This window comes from Astatotilapia calliptera, chromosome 11, assembly GCF_964374335.1.
Source record: "Astatotilapia calliptera chromosome 11, fAstCal68.1, whole genome shotgun sequence".
NCBI lineage: Eukaryota > Metazoa > Chordata > Actinopteri > Cichliformes > Cichlidae > Astatotilapia > Astatotilapia calliptera.
The window spans coordinates 28174335-28192266 of NC_137432.1; the positions used below are offsets into that span (position 1 = coordinate 28174335).

The 17932-nt window shown below is 39.5% G+C and overlaps 1 protein-coding gene across 7 annotated transcripts in view; it reads right to left on the reverse strand.

The window, feature by feature from the left end:
* Nucleotides 1–15024: 15024 nt before the first annotated feature.
* The window catches only part of map7d1a (MAP7 domain containing 1a), a 39737-nt gene continuing 36829 nt past the window's right edge, over nt 15025–17932 (reverse strand). For 6 of the 7 annotated variants that reach the window (XM_080308049.1, XM_080308046.1, XM_080308050.1 and 3 more), the window contains 2 exons: nt 17511–17746; nt 15025–15960 (listed from right to left, as the gene is read on the reverse strand). In XM_080308049.1, coding sequence (XP_080164175.1) covers nt 15950–15960; nt 17511–17746 — 247 coding nt within the window. In that variant the 3' untranslated portion in view covers nt 15025–15949. The remainder of the gene's footprint in view (nt 15961–17510; nt 17747–17932) is intronic. The other variant, XM_080308051.1, reaches the window with a different exon arrangement.

Genomic DNA, 17932 nt, shown 5'->3' on the forward strand with positions numbered 1-17932 from the left:
CCATGAAGAATTGTTATATAAATGCTGCTGGTGGTTCTTGTTGTTGTGTGAATATAGGTGTTTTGGCATTTTAAGATGGACGGTGGTGTTTTTAAAAGGGACCTCGGTATATTTGTATACTGCTTTAAAGTGTTTCCTGAGCTTCTCTCCAACTACTCATTCAGTTGTTATATTTAAATAGTTGAATGATTTCTAAAGGAACGACAAACAGTACAATTTGTGTGTTTCGGGTGAGTGCAATCTGGGAACTGAGCAGTTAGTCTCTGGAGGAAATGAAAATTTTTTTCAGGTCTTCTCGTTCTAACTGACTCATGTTCAAGCCAAGGCTTTCTAAGTCACTGTCAGAAAATAGATAAGCTTATCTCATGCAATTTGGTGAATGCACTTCCTTTTTTGCACGGACTTGTAGGCTGCTGATTGGTCTGTCACACTTGAAGGACAGATAGAAACCAGAACACTCAAGTAGTGAAGATATATGTGCCTCAAAACTATTTAAATTTACACTCAACTGAATGAGTGCTCTAACTTAGAGTTTTACTTTTTTCTCCTAGTGGTCATTGATAGTATTGCATCCATTATATTCATGCACTTGCAACACTAGTTCACCATGGACAGGTAAGTCTCTCCACTGTATAAATCTGCTGTTTGCCACTGAAGAGAGGAGCAGCCAACCTAGAGGCAAAACAAGGATTGCAGTGTAAAAAAGAAAGCGACTGAGAGTGAGGATAAAGAATAATCACCTCTGCAGGTGAAAGAAATCCATCTAGGATTGGCCATGACTCGATGACTATAGTTTTTTATTGAGAAAGGTCACTTCAAAAAAGGGGGGAAAATGTTCTTTCAAGAACTCTAACCAAATTGTTTTTGCTTAAACTCAATTATACTCCGCAGACGTCCCACCCATAGTTTTCCCTCAAACACGTCATTATCTTCACTCATCTCCTTTTTTTTAAGAAGTCATGCAAAAGTAATTATTTTGCAAGAGCAAATTTATATTAAGTTAGATTTTTATGTGTGATCTTGTGCCTTGTAATGTGTTTTTAGCTGCCTAGAGACTTTGAAAATGGCCCATAATGAAAATGTATTCCATCAATAGAGGATTGCAGTGGAGCTGGACCCTATCCCAACAGTAGGGTATACCCTGAACAGGCTGCAAGTCTGCTGCAGGGCTAACAAATAGAAACAGACAGCCATTCACACTCACATTCACACCTACAATCAGTTTATAACTTCCACTTAACCTAACCACATGCATAGACTGCTGCAACACACCCAGACACCTGAATTTGCAAACTCCAAGCAGATTAGAATGTACCAGTAATCGTAAAAAAAACCAAACTTGCAGCAGAAAAATAAATACTAATTAAGGGAAGACACTTAAATTGAGCAGTGCTCATTTTATGAAGAATATAAGCAATAGTGTCTTTCATTTGTCAATAAGTTTATATAGGTTGGAGCCATGCACTTAACATTATAACATGCTTTGATAGACCTCAGATATCTACTGTACAGCACGACGGAATGTGCAGTATGCGCTGTAGATGTGTTTATAGCTCTAATTATATATTTGTATGTGTTCTATGCCATCCCGTCCTCCATGCACTTATCTACGTTTGTTGTTTATTGCAGGCATTTCCAAGCCATATTTATTTTTTCATGAAGAAAATGAAATCATTCCTATTTCAAACAAACTCTGATAAGTCTAAACATCTGAAACTTTTAACTTGTGACTGAAATAATTGAAAATATAAGGATGTGATGAGTCAGAACCCCTGCTTTGTTTTGGTGCTTATTTTTCTTCATGGGGTCAGTTTAATCAGGAAAATGTGCTTTTTTTGGCTCCCTCTGTGGTTGTTTTTTTTTTTTTTTGGGGGGGGGGGGGGGGTCTGATGGGATATATGACTTCAAGATAATATTCTCAGGTAGTCAGTAGTTTTAACTGACAGTCCTCTGTTTGTAGAAGAATGTAAGAGAAGGAGTGACAGAAGACAGGCAGAGTAAAAAGGGTGAATTGATTCTTCCAGTTGAGGGAAATATTTCCAGTCCTCTTGACTTCCGAAAAGAAAACAATCCCACCAGGAAAAAGTGAGGCTCCATCATCTTTAACCCAAACACTTTTTTGTAGCTGTAGAGTAAAATGAAATCTTGTTGCATTCGACTCTAAGACACATATGGTCCGAGGCTACTGTTATAGAAGGAAGAAAAATGCTTTCCTCTCTGTTTTCACATTAATATTTTTTTCTCTGCAAAATCTATGATTGTAAAAAAGAAAAAAAAAAGTGGTCTCATTTTATACCCATTCAAACTGGTGCCAGGGAAAAAATGGTTTGGTTTGAATAGAACCACTGTTCTGTTCAGCTCTGTGCTGTCCTGCTAGACATCTCTACACAGCTCAGAGATGCTGGATTCAGAGCTACTTTTGTGGCTTTTGGTTGCGCTCCAAGGTTCGGTTAAGCGGTATTTCCCCCTTCTCTGTCTGACTTGTGCTGCAGACACATGCACAGCCTGTCGCTACACACTCTCTTACACACAATGCAAAGAGCAGCCACGTTGTCACACATGTTCCATCACTCTGCGTCTCTCATGTTGACACACACAGCATCTTCCAGCTCACAAACATTTTTTTTTAACACGACAGTGACGTTCAGAGCTTACTTCCTATTTCTGCGTAGAGAGGAATGACTGTTGAGGGGCAGAGGGAGAGAGCAAGCTGTCTGTCAGCGTTACATCCAAGGCTGTAGAGCTTAGAAAGCTTGTGGCGTTCAAGAATAGCAATGGTGACATACTGCACTTTTGTAAACTCGCAAGGCACTCTGAAATTGTTCCTCTCATAAACAGCTTAAAACTCTGAGTGATGAAATCAACAGGTTCATTTGGAAGGACACAAACTTTACCTCCTCTTAAATTGTCTAACCTCTGCACCTATTAAATATTTCTTGCATACGCTGTGCTGCTTTGACTGTTGCTCAGAGTGTTATTGGCACTGCAATAAAACACTTTTGCGCCACTGTATCAAATACATGAAGTCTTGAGCTGTTATATTATAACTGTTAGATTATAGATAGTGTCTGAGAAATAACTTGTAAACAAGAGCAGCCAAATTATGCAATAGCTGTGTGCTGTCCGCAACCTGACCATCAATCCATCACTCAGAGGCTTTGTGGAGCGATCTGGCTTTGCTTAACATTCAGATCAACATGATTCTTATTTTCATCCCGTTGTTAAACTTGTGTATTTTCCCCTGGTCCTTTTGAAATCTAAGATGCTGCATAAGTTTTACATCTTCCGTGTCCACATAAGCAGAAATAGAACTCAGTCTTTGGGAAATATTTGTTTATGATCATTGTGTGCAGAGATAGTTGGCTTTACAGGGCAGGGGGACTTGGACACTGGACAAGTCCTGGATGCTGGACCTCGAGATTTCCCTTTTTCTCCAGCTTTTTTGCATCCCCTGCAGCTTACTGAGATCATCTTTTTCTTTTTTTTCAGTTTTTACTGAAGGTTGATTTAGGGCCTTTTTCACACCAGATGAAGAACACATGTAGAGTACTTTCAGTTCTGGTGTTCCCCTTTCCATTGCTTTTTCTTTTTTTCTTTTTTGTGGAAAAGGAAAGACAGGACAGTTCTCTTTTGTGCAAAAGGGTGGATTTGTCATGCAGGTTTTTACAGGATACAAATAAACATCAGTTTACTGAGTAACACAGCAGGGGGCGAATAGTATTGACTTGACAAAGAAGTGAATTTGAGTCATGATGACATGCAATTATGTCACTTAGTAGTGGTTGGCCTAGTTCAGAATAAGCAATGTTACTAACGCTACACTCTTATAATTTCACTAAATCCAATCTAGAAAAATTCAATGCTTGAAGTCATTTAATGTGTTTAATGTGTGTTTAATAAATGTGTGTGTGTGTGTGTGTGTGTGTGTGTGTGTGTGTGTGTGTGTGTGTGTGTGTGTGTGTGTGTGTGTGTGTGTGTGTGTGTGTGTGTGTGTGTGTGTGTGAGAGAGAGAGAGAGAGAGAGAGAGAGAGAGAGTGAGTGTAGACTACAAAGGCTTGCTCTCTGGCTCACTCCACTCTATCAGGGTTATATTAATTGTTTTTTGGAACATGCATATGTAAGTTTGTGAACTAAACTGAGTCCAGTGCCCTTTTCTTCCAAAGTAACCCACAGCTTTGTTTATGCCAATCATCAGTATTTATTTCCTTGTTTGGAAATATCACAGCAAGGACAAAAATTTTGAAAGACTCTTTAAACCCAAGCAGTATCAAACTACTTGAAATAATTACGCAGCGTGCAACCTGACACTATTTTACAACAAACACTGATGTCTTGGGGTCTTTCTTTTAGGCCCCATAGTCTCAGAAACAAATCCTGTGTCCTTGTTTGAATACTGTATGCAGCTCTTTTAATTATTCCTGATTTGCATAGAGTGAGGAGAAAAAAAAATCAAGAAGTTTTTCCTTAATTTGAGATGAATTCGTCTTTTATTATTTTAAGCACGATAACAGCCAAGGTCAGCCAAGGCACTGTCAGTCTGTCAGTTGGTCTACCTGCTCAATCAGCGGCCATGAAATTCATGGTTCCCAGCTGAATACTGCTAAATTTGGCGATCCATACACCATTTTTTAAGTAAGTCCTAGCATAAGGTTCACATTTGTGCTCTTAAAGTAAAATGTCAATTGAAGGATTTCCAGGAAGCATTAATGCTAAGAATGTAATACCGCTGTTGATTCCTTGACCTTTTATGTACTGCCAGTATCACAGTTAAATGTCAGTTTGTTTAATTTTGTCATACATTTTTATACCAGTGGTCTAAGTGTAGGCAAGATACTGGAAAAATACATCAAAATGTTTCTGGTTTGTCAGCACCATGTGGTTATAGTAACTTTATAGATTATATCCATCTGCACTGTATGTTCACAGTGTGTTTAAGACATCAACAGTTTAATATTCAGCCAACAACCAGTATATCTATATACTATATCTGGATTTCCTCTTTTATTTCCTTCACTTGTTTCTAAACCATGTGTGCACTTATTTCTGTCACATTTGAACTCTATTTCTTTTTATCTTAGTGTATGCTTGAAGTCCAAGATCCTAATGCTAATTAATAAACTAAATATCATGTTCTGTCCAGGTGGGAGGAGCACCTGACAATTTCAAGATAAAGTAAGTCAGTGGATGACACCTCCATAAGGCAAATTTTCAGCCACGTCACACCCAGCAGCAACAAACTGAAGAACCAGACAGTCAACTATTTTGGCAAAGTGGTTTTCTCTCATGTGTGAAGGAAAGAGCAAGAAACTGAAAAAATAGATGAGTACAAAGATGCACAAAGGGGGACTTTCCAACTCAAAGCGAGAACCAGCTGGGCCTCAAGTCCCCGCAGGGAAAATGGACAGAAAATATTCAATAAATTGGGACTTTGGTTGGTTTCTTCAAGATCAGCAGAATTTAAAAAGATTCTTGTGTTTTGTGGTTTAAGTTAGTCACCATACATGATTAAAATGATCATTCATTCTTACAATGTGGACTTGTTGTGTTATGCAAAAGTCTTGAACACCCTCATAATCTTTATATTTTGCTTACAAGGAGTCTGATTTAGTTTTTTAAAGTGGTTTTGAGCAACAGTTTCCTTTCTGATGGTCTTTTTTCTTTGGACACTGGCACATTTTTAGGCAACCTGACTGTTTACAGAGGATGTTTTTATTGTTTGTTAAACCACTTAATACTGGCCTACAAATCATTTGAGAACAAAAAAGGGATGAACAGTGTTTTGTCTACACATAATAGACAAATTAGCATTTTAAATTGTATCTTTGGCACCTTGTTACTACCATTCTATTATAAAAAACACATAACTTGTTCCCACTTAGTTTAGCTGAATCTGTGAAAATTGCCAACTATAACACAGTCTCACAACATAAAATAAATTTTGCCATTCCCATAGAGCTGTTAGCCAAAAACTTGGCATATCTCAGAATCATTTGCAGTGTGTCCTGAAAGAAGTCGAGGAAACTGGACAAGCAGAGAAGAAAATAATAAGTGGCAGGCATAAAAGCAATCTACAGTGCACAGACAGTATCTGAAAGTCATGTTCTCAGGAAACAGGGGGAAAAACAGCAAAGTCTCCTTTTGTTAAAGTTCCTTCTGTAGATGTCCTGCCAACAAGTTTTTTCAAAAAGGTCTCAAAGACTTTAGAGTCAGACCTGTTACAGATCGTCAACTTTTCTTTATTATCAGGTGTGTTTCCAGAATCACTAAAAACTGCTGTAATCAAACCTATACTGAAAAAGGACAATCTTGACAAGACACAAATGAACAACTACAGGCCGATCTCAAATCTCCCGTTTTTAAGTAAGATCATTGAAAAAGCAGTTTCTCAACAGCTCAGTTACTTCTTAAAACAGAATAATTGCTACGATGCCTTCCAGTCAGGTTTTAGACAGAACCACAGCACTGAAACCGCTCTGACCAAAGTGTTTAATGACATATGTCTGAATACAGACAGTGGAAAAATGTCAGTCCTAGTTTTACTGGATCTCAGTGCAGCATTTGATACGGTTGACCACAACATATTACTCAAACGACTGGAGAACTGGACAGGTCTTTCAGGAACTGTACTAAACTGGTTCAAAACATACGTAGAAAACAGGAAATACTTTGTATCAATAGGTAACTTCACATCTGAGCAGACAAGTATCACATGTGGAGTTCCCCAAGGTTCCATCTTGGGACCCCTTCTGTTTAACATCTACATGCTCCCACTGGCACAGATTATAAACAACAACAAAATAAACTATCACAGCTATGCAGATGACACACAAATATATATCACAATGTCACCAGGAGACCGAGGCCCTGTACAGGCTCTTGGTAAATGCATTGAGGAAATCAATGACTGGTTGTGCCACAATTTTCTCCAGCTAAACAAAAACAAAACTGAGGTAATAGTCTTTGGCGCCAAAGAAAAACGATTACAGGTCACCAGAGAACTTCAATCTATACATCTAAAAACCACAAACCAGGCGAGAAATTTGGGTGTAGTGATGGATGCAGACCTAAACTTAGAAAAACACATTAAGACAATAACAAAGTCAGCTTACTATCACCTCAAGAATATATCAAGGATAAAAGATCTGATGTCTCAACAGGACCTGGAAAAACTAGTCCATGCATTCATCTTTAGTAGGCTTGATTACTGTAACAGCATCTTTACAGGTCTACCTAAAAAATCAGTCAGACAACTACAGCTCATTCAGAACTCTGCTGCTCGAGTCCTCACTAAGACCAAAAAAGTGGACCACATCAGTCCAGCTCTGAGGTCCTTACACTGGCTGCCTGTCCGTCAGAGGATAGACTTTAAAGTTCTGATGCTGGCCTATAAAGCTCTGAATGGTTTAGGACCAAAATACATCAATGACCTCCTGACCCAGTATGAACCATCCAGATCCCTCAGGTCATCTGGATCCGGTCTTTTATCAGTTCCCAGAGTCAGAACCAGACACGGAGAAGCTGCATTCAGCTTTTATGCTCCTTATATCTGGAACAAACTCCCAGAAAGCCTCAGATCAGCTGAAACACTCAGTTTATTTAAATCCAGGTTGAAGACTCACCTGTTCTCAGCTGCATTTGAATAAAGCACCAAATCCACACTTTAAGCTTAAATTTCAAAACTTACATTTAACTACTGATTTTATCTACTGTTCTGATTTTATCTGTTTTGATTTTATATACTGTTTTGTTTGTTTGTTTGTTAATTAGTTAGTTAGTTTATTTGCTTGTTTTAATCAATTTTAAATCATGCTTTTTATTTGTTCTTGTTTCTAATGTCTCTGTAAAGCACTTTGAATCACCTTGTTGTTGAATTGTGCTATACAAATAAACTTGCCTTGCCTTGCCTTGCCTTGCCTTGAAATGGTCCCAGTGGAAGGCTGGCTATCAAGAAGCCACAATTGGGAAATTGAAAGAAAAGGCAGCCAAACTAAGACACGTAGTGGAGACTATCAGTCATGGACTAGCTATGGATTGAGCAGTGTCGAATATCAGAACAAAGGGCAGCCAACATACATAGAAGCGCTTTTTCAAGCAAGCTCTGTTTCCCATATATACATTAATTCCATGTATGTTTGCACAGTTCATAAAGTCCCTGCACTTTTTTCCATTTTCCCAGCAAAGTATAAAGAAACGAGGGGTGATTCAAGACCTTTGCACGGCATTATATTACCAGGAAGTATAAGGACTACAGCAAATATACTATACATGTAGGCACACACACTCTTTTTTTTATTATTAGTTTTGCAGTATAACAGCTGGTAAAAATGTCCTGTGTTTAGCTTAAAACTTTGCTTGGAGAACAAAGGAAATAAAGCCACCTTTCATTATTCTAAGGTACTTCATCTTCTTTCCTCTCATAGCTAAAGAACAATACATAATCTTTGAAACTAGCTCACTGCAATTTGGTTTCTTTTTGCAGCCTGTTCAAATTTTCCTTATATTACATGTGGTTTGTGAATTCAAGTCAAATGAAAGCTACTATTAAGCTATTGTTATACTAATAATGACCAAGCCAAAAATCTTCAGAAAGCATCCACAGACAAATATCTGTAAAGAAAAGTCAGGAAACTTTTTTAAAAACAGGAATGTTATTAACTCCTTTAAGAATAATTGTATTTATTTCTTTTTAACAGCAAGAGTTGCACCAATGCTGCGAATGACACATCTGTCATTTTCCACATAGTGAGCCACACATTTTTATCATGTGTTTTACTTCTGCGAAAGATGATCAGGTTTTTTTGTACCTTTGTGAGAACAAAGACGAAACCCGTTGCATCACGCTCACAGCGTATCATTAATTCTCGGAAAAAACGTGGTTATAAAGTTCTTCTTAACAGCGGTTTTTTTAGCACAATTGAAAACTCAAACGCAGGTGTTAGTTGTTGTTTTTTTCTTTTCATTCAGTATCTAAGAAGAATGACAGTTTCAGTCTCTTTTTCACTAACACTGCCATCGATGTGACTAAGTGTGGCTGATCTTTGGCCCTGTGTGGTGTGAAACAGAAACATGTCCCTTTGTGTCCCTTTTTCCCCCCGTTTACATGAATCCTTTTACTGTGAGAGCGCTGACAACTCAGGGTCACTGTGGTACCGAGCGGTCACTGGTTTCACCTCCCCCTCTTTCTCTCTACACACTCTTTGCTCTCCAGGGTCCCAACAGCTGTTCTCACGTATCATGCAAATAAACTTTCTTGGAACCTTTTTCACACATTCCTACACTTAAAAAAGCATCTGCGTGTTCACATAAATGCAGGTACAAACAGAATTTGATAGTAAAGCAAAATCAAATTCACAGAGAGAGAGAGAGAGGATGGCTGAAAAATGACTGTCTCAACAACATTAAGTAAACTGACAGAAACCTGATGGAGGGAATTTAGTATTTTCAAACAAAACTCTGTCATTATTATGGAGAATAATAACTTTTATAGAGAAAATAATGTGACAAACCACATTTTAGTTCCAGATGTAATTTCAAATCTGGGAAAGTAGCTCAGTAATATATCAGTCACATGAAAATTCCCAGTGGAAAAAAACTAGTCGGTGTGGCTTCCTCTGATTCCTCCTGTGGCTGTGATGTTCCAGTGTCACAGCAACCAAACACAACACATTAGCAGGGTGAGGATATACTTCACAGTGACATTAGACACTGCAGGTGGTCTATCATGAAGAAGTCATCTATAAGGGTCCTACCTTAGTGAGCCAACACTAACACAGGCCAACAGCAGATCAGTTTTCTGCCTTAAACATATTTACATCCCTATGTTGTGCCTCATGAGCCACCGTATTAGCCTCTTTTTTTTTCTTTTTTCCAAAATGGAATGAAAAGAAAAGTGCCAAAGGCACATGCTCTGGCTGGTAGGGATTAATTCCCATTTATCAAATGAACTGAAAATAACCAACACTGCAAGCTAGCAGAACTGAAGCTCTGCGCGATGATTAGCAGGGAATGCTGTAAAACTATCAGCTTGAAAATGAAGAGATAACAGATCTTTGAAATCAAACCTGTGTGCCGTCTAAATGTGAAATCTCTGGGGTGAAATTTGTTACTGCCTTGTTCTAGCCTCTCACCACAGTAGTTGCCGAGCCCTGTGGATGCAGTGTAGGCTGACACTCTGTAGAGACATTTGTGGCCTCAAGAGGATGACGTTTGCTGGTAATGCTGGTAATCCCCTAAAGTTTCCCATAGTGTCACTGTGAGTTTTGCATTTTTGTGCCGGTTAGTGCAATGTTAAAAAAGTACACCTCATAATCCAGGAGCATGTAGAACCAGAATCGTAGAACCACTTTTAGCAGCAATAGCTTGTGTTCTGTGTGACTTTAAAAGTCTGTTGCATTGTTGTGGAGGAATTTTGATCAGCTCTTCTATAGAGCGTTGCTTCAGTTCATTGCACAGTTCTCTTAAGGTTCGGCAAAGCATTTTAATGAGGTTAAGTTCTGAACTTTCATTGCGCCATTGTAGTACCCTGAGTCATTTCCTTTTTAGCCATTCTGTTATAGATTGCTGCTTTTCTTGGGACCATTATCCTGTTGTATGACCAAATGTCAGCCAAGCTTTAGTTTTCTGATAGATCGTCTCACATTTGACTCTAGAATACTTTGGCCGACTCGGTGACAGCAATGTGCAAAACAAGCCCAAATAATCCCTCCTCGCCATCATTGCTTGACACTTAATATGAGGGGTGTTTGTGCTGATATGTTGTGTTTGCTTTTTGCCAAACATGGCTCTTCATTATGGCCAAACATCTCCATTATGGTATTGTCTGTCATTTGAGGACATTGGCCCTCATTTGTTAACAGTGCATATGCACAAACCTCTGTGTGAATAATCAGAAGTGTCTCTGACTATGTATATTAAGAAATGAAGACCTGGCTAATTAGATTTTATTTGCATAGCACATTTATGATGAAAGTGCAAAAGCTTGAAGGAAGCTTGTATTTTAAGCTTAGATTAGACCAGAGTTCTGGTGCAAGGACACATAAGGCTTTGACTGAAACATTATCAGCAGTAATTGAGAAGCAGGCGTTAATGATCTTGAGGGAGTATATGGGTGCAGCATATCTGCCACATATGCAGATGTGAGACGTAGATGTTGCAGATGTAGACTGCAACTACTACAAGTAGTAATAAAAAGATAAACAAATATATTTTTTCCTTTTTTTTTTTGCCTTTCTTCAGTTGAACTTTCTCCTCATTTCTTGCCTTAGGGGTATTTTTAAATCTACGCCGCATGTATGAGATCAAAACAAACTCCTCTGAACTCCTATGACGTAACCTACGCTATATTCATCACTTTCTCCGTTTCACCTGCAGGTAAACGAGTAAACGTGGCAGGTAGGATGCAGACTGCACAAGCCTGCTGGTTCAGAATGATTACAGTGTGGTAAGATCAAAATAGGCCGGTGCGTATGTTTCATAAATCCGAGTGTCATGTTGTGTACGCACTTGTGGGGGACAGGTTAAAAGCTTTCCACGCACATTATGGTAAATAAGTGCTTGTGGTTTGCTCACATGCATCTTTGCGAGCTTTAGTCGTGCTGCCATGTTGTTTTATGAGAGAAGAGGCTTTCTCTATGTAGCCCTTCCAGCCACTTCTTCAGTCTTTTTCTAATTGTACTATTGTGAGTTTTAATATTTAACATGCTAACCGCTTCCTGTAAAATCTGAAACGTAGCTCTTGGGGTTTGTATTTTTTAAGTTTCTCTGAGGTTTGACCTTTGGGGTGAATTTGCTGGGACATCCACTCCTAGGAGGTCTGTGGAGCACACAGCTGAATGCTCCAGAGCAGCAATCTTCCTTAACCTCTGCGTTTATAGAGGTGCTTACACTTGTTGATGATCAGTTAATCAAGTGTATTTGATTGGCAGCACCTGGCTGCTAGTCGTGACCTCATTTATATTGGAAGTAGTGTAGTTTTTCTTAGGACTGCATAAAGTCCTGTGGAAACTTCCCCTTTCACATAAATTTAAATAGTTAGCATCATCATATGTTCTCCCCTGGGCAATCATCTCAGAAGAAGCAAGCAGTTAGCTTGGCGGCTATTCGTTTTTCAGTTTTTATGTGGAAACTGGATATTCTCTCTGGTCAGTCTGAGAGGGCACGTAGTTGTACGTATACTAGGAGGAATGGAAGGAGTAAGCAACCTCATATTTTTACTGGTCGTAACACGGCAGCGTTTATTTTAAGTATTTGAAGTGCATCTTCACAATATGGGACCTTCATCAAGTCTGCAATTAGCAGAGTTTGCTACTTACAGTCTGCACAGTTTATTGTTAAGCATTTGTTCTGGCACAAATTCTTGACATTAAAAGCCAATAAAAGCCTTCTGTTAGCAAGTCAGTTATTCAAACCTTCATTTTGTTATTAGGTGTTAACAAAAGATTCTCAGTACAAGTTGACCACAAAGCAGATGCTTTCTTAAAGTTAATGCCTACTTGTCCAGTAAATCTGTTCCCACTTTATCGGAGCATGCTTTTATTCAGGGGAAACATTGCATGCCCTCAGCTCAAAATAACACAAATGCAGAGTGCAACACAGAGGCCAGACTCTTTAAATACTTGAGGTTTGATGAAACGTCAGAATCTCATCAAAGAGCTTCCATCCGACAGTTTGTGACAATGATCCAACAGCTGTCCATGTAGGCTCAGCTGCTACTTGTCCTCAAAGTCTACCTCTGATGCGATCCAAGTCCCTGGGTCCTTTCTGCAACCTCAGAAAGTTCCATGTTATCAGTTCTCTAGGGGTGGGGGGAGTAGAAGGTCTAGAGCCTGGTTACCCTTAAAACTTGCCATCTCTAATCAGAATAGCTAAGAGGTTGCTCTGCTCCCACAGTTCTGCCAGGGATTGAGAAGCACGCTTACTGTGAGTGCTGGCCATTCTGTGGCCTTTCATTAATACTGCCTGCCATCTGAGAGCAGCTCAGAGAGAGCTTGTTGCTGAGCAGATAAAGATAGGGGTGAGTATAAACACTAAACAGAGGTTAGGCACATGAGCTTTGATGGTTGCGATTGGTGGTCTTATCTGGAGTGGGACGCCATCGTGTGATCCCCTCCCACCCCCCACATCTTATGCGAAATAGAGGTTGAGCAGGCACACTTGCCATTCAGAAACATTTGCAAGATTCCATACAGTCCTCAAGTGCAGAGATTTATGACAGGAAAACAGTCAATGTATGTCCAGTGTTTGGCTGGCTGCATTCTCTACATGGAGCACCTTTCATTAAACGTTTGACACCATGCTTATAAAGTCCTCAGGCGACTGAAGCTGGTTGTTTCCTTTTTGCCGTTGCTGTTAATATGAGCTTTAACAAGGCGTTATTCACGCAAGAGAGTAAAAATATCGTCAGAATTGTGACACCTCCACCTCCTGAGCACACTTGCAGAGGAGATAATACACCCATCATTCAAACAGGTTTGAACACCATATGTTGGTGGTGGATTTAACACGTGGCCTGGCTATTCCAGGACAATCTGACTACCTCAACTGGCACAAAGTTGCTTTATTCATTTACCACTCTTGGCTTTTGGATGACCCTTCCCATCCACACATTCAACTCCTTCAGTTCCTTTTTTTTTTTTTTTTTTTCACCCCTCATTCTGTGACAATTTATTTTGAAACTTGGCACTAATCAACCTGTAACTGTCCACTGCTTTGCAACACCTCCCTAAAAATAGTCCCCACTAATCCTCAGGTCCCCTCTGAGAAGTACGGCACATTACCAGGGATTGACTGACAGATCAGCTGCACAAAATGGCAGAAATCTTATCATTATTATTAATGGAAAAAATATAGAGATTTTTAAAATGGGGACATTTCAGTTTGTGTCCTCTTTTGACACACTGCAGTAATAAAGTTTAAAGCCTGAAAACAGAGAAGTCAAATGTGCAGTCCATGCTGCGGTGCTGCACCCTCTTGTGGGGTCGATGAATACAGCTTTTAGCAGCAGACTCATTTGGACAACTTTAGGAACAACAAAGTGAACTAATGAGGAGATGTGGTTGAAGTTAACATCCTGCTCATGCAAGTCAACTGTCTTGCAGATTAAAGCTGTGTCGTATACGAGCTAAAGATGTGTGTTATTTGACACGTTTTAAAAAAAGTTTGAAGCAGTGACGCAGCTGTAACTGCAAAAACTGTTGCTTTAAGAAAGTTTGCGAGCATTAGCTTGACTTAAGAGGCAATTTGTAGCAATAATGAAACCGTAAGAAAAGCAGTTCCCAAAAAAACGTCGGTGTTTTATCAAACAGTTTGAAAAAAATAGATATTTTTTTACTTGCATTAAATCTTGATCAGCTACTCCTTAATCATGAATCAGAGAGTTTTCCGTCTTTGGCTTTCGGTTTCATTTTGGTGACAGTTTGGCTGTATTTACCATAGTGATTTCATCTTATGTAGCCCACTGGGGGTCTCTGTTACAGTTTCAAGTTGAAAATCTAATCCCTCATTCTACCAAGGTTAGAACATAGTCACATAATTTATATGCTCAGCGTGGCATGTTTTCACGTGTGGTAGAAGGAGGCATAAATTGTGTTTGTGTGCACTTCAGCTGCCTACAGGGCTGCAAACACAGCGTGCCAGATCTCCCACAGGCCTGCAGAATATAGTGAAAGAGGGCCAGCAGATAGAGTGGCATGTACCCCCTGTTGAGATTTTGTAAAAGGAGACCCAAAGAGAAATGGACAGCTGAACCAACTTGCATGCCTAGCACATTAGCTGCACAGACTGTAAGGCTTGTGGTCCCGCTTAGATGTCGGTTTTCCTTTGCTTAGCATGTGCTCTCTTTTTACTTTCAGTAACAGTGGGCCACTGTTGAGCGTCTGAAGTAAACAAAGCAAATGAAAGTAGAAAACTATTCAACTGATAACAAATGAACTATTTCTTAAGTGTACTAATCTGAATCAGGCTAAGAATAATCTCACAATGCATCAAATCCTTAAACGGTTGGGACATAAGGACGATTAGAACAGAGACTGGACCACTTGTCTTTAATAAGACTTGAGATATTCCCACTGGCCTTACATCGCACATCAAAATATATCTATAGCATATACACGCGCCAGAATTTCAAATGAGAAAAAAAAAAGTCATGCTTGCACATGTGGGGGAGGGAAACGGCTTCAATTGTTAAATAGTGGAGGAGATCTCCGTTTACAGACATTTGACCTTTGATGACTTACAGTTTCTTAATTGTAAAGGTTGCAGATTTATTATTACATCCAGTTATGCATACAATCAATCATAGCTGAGGTTTAGACATGAACCAACAGTATGTTTACACAAAGTAACAAGCCATTCTTTGTGACGTTTAATTTCAGATCTTCTGATTTCTCAGTCTACCTTTTTCAAAAACCGGTACAGGTAGTTTTGTACAAACCAGGATGTACAGTATCTGGGTTTTATTCATATCTACTCATGATAGAGTAGCATGAAATGACTCCCTTTCAAACAGCTTTAATCCACTGATCCAACCTTCCTTTTCCCGATACGTAAAGTTCATTTACATTATACACAAAGTTGTACCCAGTCTTAATTTTTTTCTTTTAGTTAAATAACTAAAGAGCAAAGAAAACAGTTCTTTTTCCGTATACTGTAATCATTACTCAGCTGTACTATAATGTACAAAGGATGATACTGTTGAGTAGCAAGGTGCATGGAATCGGTGCTGCAAAGAGTTTGATGAACGATAGCAACGGTGCCGTATGCGGCAACACCTTTCATCCTGTTCTGTCAGTTGTGTTGTCGTCATCTTCTTCTGTGACCCACTTTATCTTCGGAGGGAAGTATGCTTGCTTTTTTTTGATTGGCACAGGTCACAGGGCTCGCAATGCGAGCTTTGGCAGGACTAGGAAAGGTCAGTGGCCTAAGGCAACAAGCACTTCAGCGCTGGAATATGTCACAGGACCTCTGTGAATGAGGCAGAGAGAAAAGTGTTAAAGGCCAGATGGAGCAGCAGTCATACAAGCTTAATGAACATGCTAACAGACAAATTAAACTATATATTCAACCTTGTTGAAGTGCGTAATGGCAAGGTCTGCAAACCTCCAACCTGGTGACAATGATAAATGCAAAAGGATGCAAAACATGTTGCAATTGGAAGGCCCATAAACCTTTATTGTCGTCTTTACATGCAGCAAACAGAAAGCTCGCATGACTCAAAGAAATGAGATGGGAATGTTACTGTTAACAGCGGCTACCATATAAAAACTCGATCTGACTGACAATGCCACATGTGGGACCGATGAGGGCCATATCCTCAACAAGTATGAACATTCAAATAAACCCTGGAAGCATGCCTCAAAATAAACCGGTCTCCTGAGAAACTGCTGTGTAAAATTAAATCAGTCTGACATACTAAAAGTCATCTCACATATCCAGATTTACAAGAGTGCATATAAGAAGTGAGAATGTTCCCTTTTTAATTACACACTTACCAGAAGTATGCAGTAGTTAAAAAAAAGGTAGTGAAATATTCATTAAAGTAGGGGCAAACAGAGGTAATCGTTCTTTTTGGTTTACATAGTATTTCTGATCGCTGGCTTGCTTTCAGGATAACAGGTGAAAGTTAGGATCTAGCAGCAACGGGGAGGACAGGGTGCTGCTGACGTTGCTGCTGGGAAGAGGATGAATGAGGAGTCATATGAAGCTTAATTACTCCAGAGTCCAGTTTCTAACCCCTGGCAGTGAAGCACTTGTGGATAGGGTCTCATCACCTCTGTCATTCTTGGAATTCCTCACTGGGTCCCGGTCCAAGTCAGTGAGACACTTTGAATAATAGCTGTCAACAGTATAAAGATACCCTCCTTCTCAGCACCCTTCCCAACACTATTTCTTTTATATCCCGTCTCCACCCCCTTGTGAGTGTAGGTATTCTCTCCATGCCACACCTTCCTCTCCTCAGGGGGGACTCGCTTTCACCGGGGTGATGACTTGCACCTTATATTAAGTACACATTCAGGTTCTCTTGCTCCGTGCCAAGGACAATAACCCCATTTATGGTACCTTGTACAGCAGTTTTCAAATTGGGTGATGGGAACTAGGTCGATGCAGATGAATCATGCCTGAATCTGCATAATTTTCATTGGAGATATATTTAGATTTAGTTTTTACCTCTGTCAATAAAACCTCATCTTTTATTTTACAATCCTGAACTCTAGCCTGAACGAGGACTTAAAAAGTTAACTAGAAGGAGAGAAGTGGACTCTCATTACAAAGCACAGCCAGACCTTTTCAGCATGGGTCAGCCAGTTGTGGAAAACACTCCATCAATATCTCATTTCAACAGTGGTGGAACGATTGCTATTGTAGCTTTTTCCCCTGCATCATTTCATCTATTCTATTTATATTTTCATGAATCATTTCAGATTGTGTTAAGTAAATTGTCTTTTCCATGTTTGTGTTACAAATGTTTGCGCTGTTGTCACTTGTGTATATTAAAGCAGTTTGTAATTCTGTACCCGCAGCATGCTGAGGCTTCATTGGGCCTGCCTTTTTCATGAATGACTCCTCGCTTTCAAAAGAAAGGATGGGCTCTGTGGGCATGCTGGTCTCAGACTTGTCCAAGGCTCCGTTAGTGGAGTTGCCGTGATTTGTGAGATGGATGATGTCTTCCAAGTGGACAGTGTCTTCTTTTGTCGAAAGACCGTTTTCAAGCTTCGTAGCCTGGACCCCATTAACTGCTTGGATTGAGAGGCTGTTGGAGAGGAAGACATAAATCATGGTATGGTTCTAGTCAGGATGGGTCCGAATGACTCATAAAACAAATGAGTCATCCCACCACAATAGGAGGATTCTTTTTTTTTTTTTTAAATGGTCCCAAGAAGCATGATCAAATGCAAAGAGTAAACATTTTTAAATACCAAATCATTCTCCCACTGTT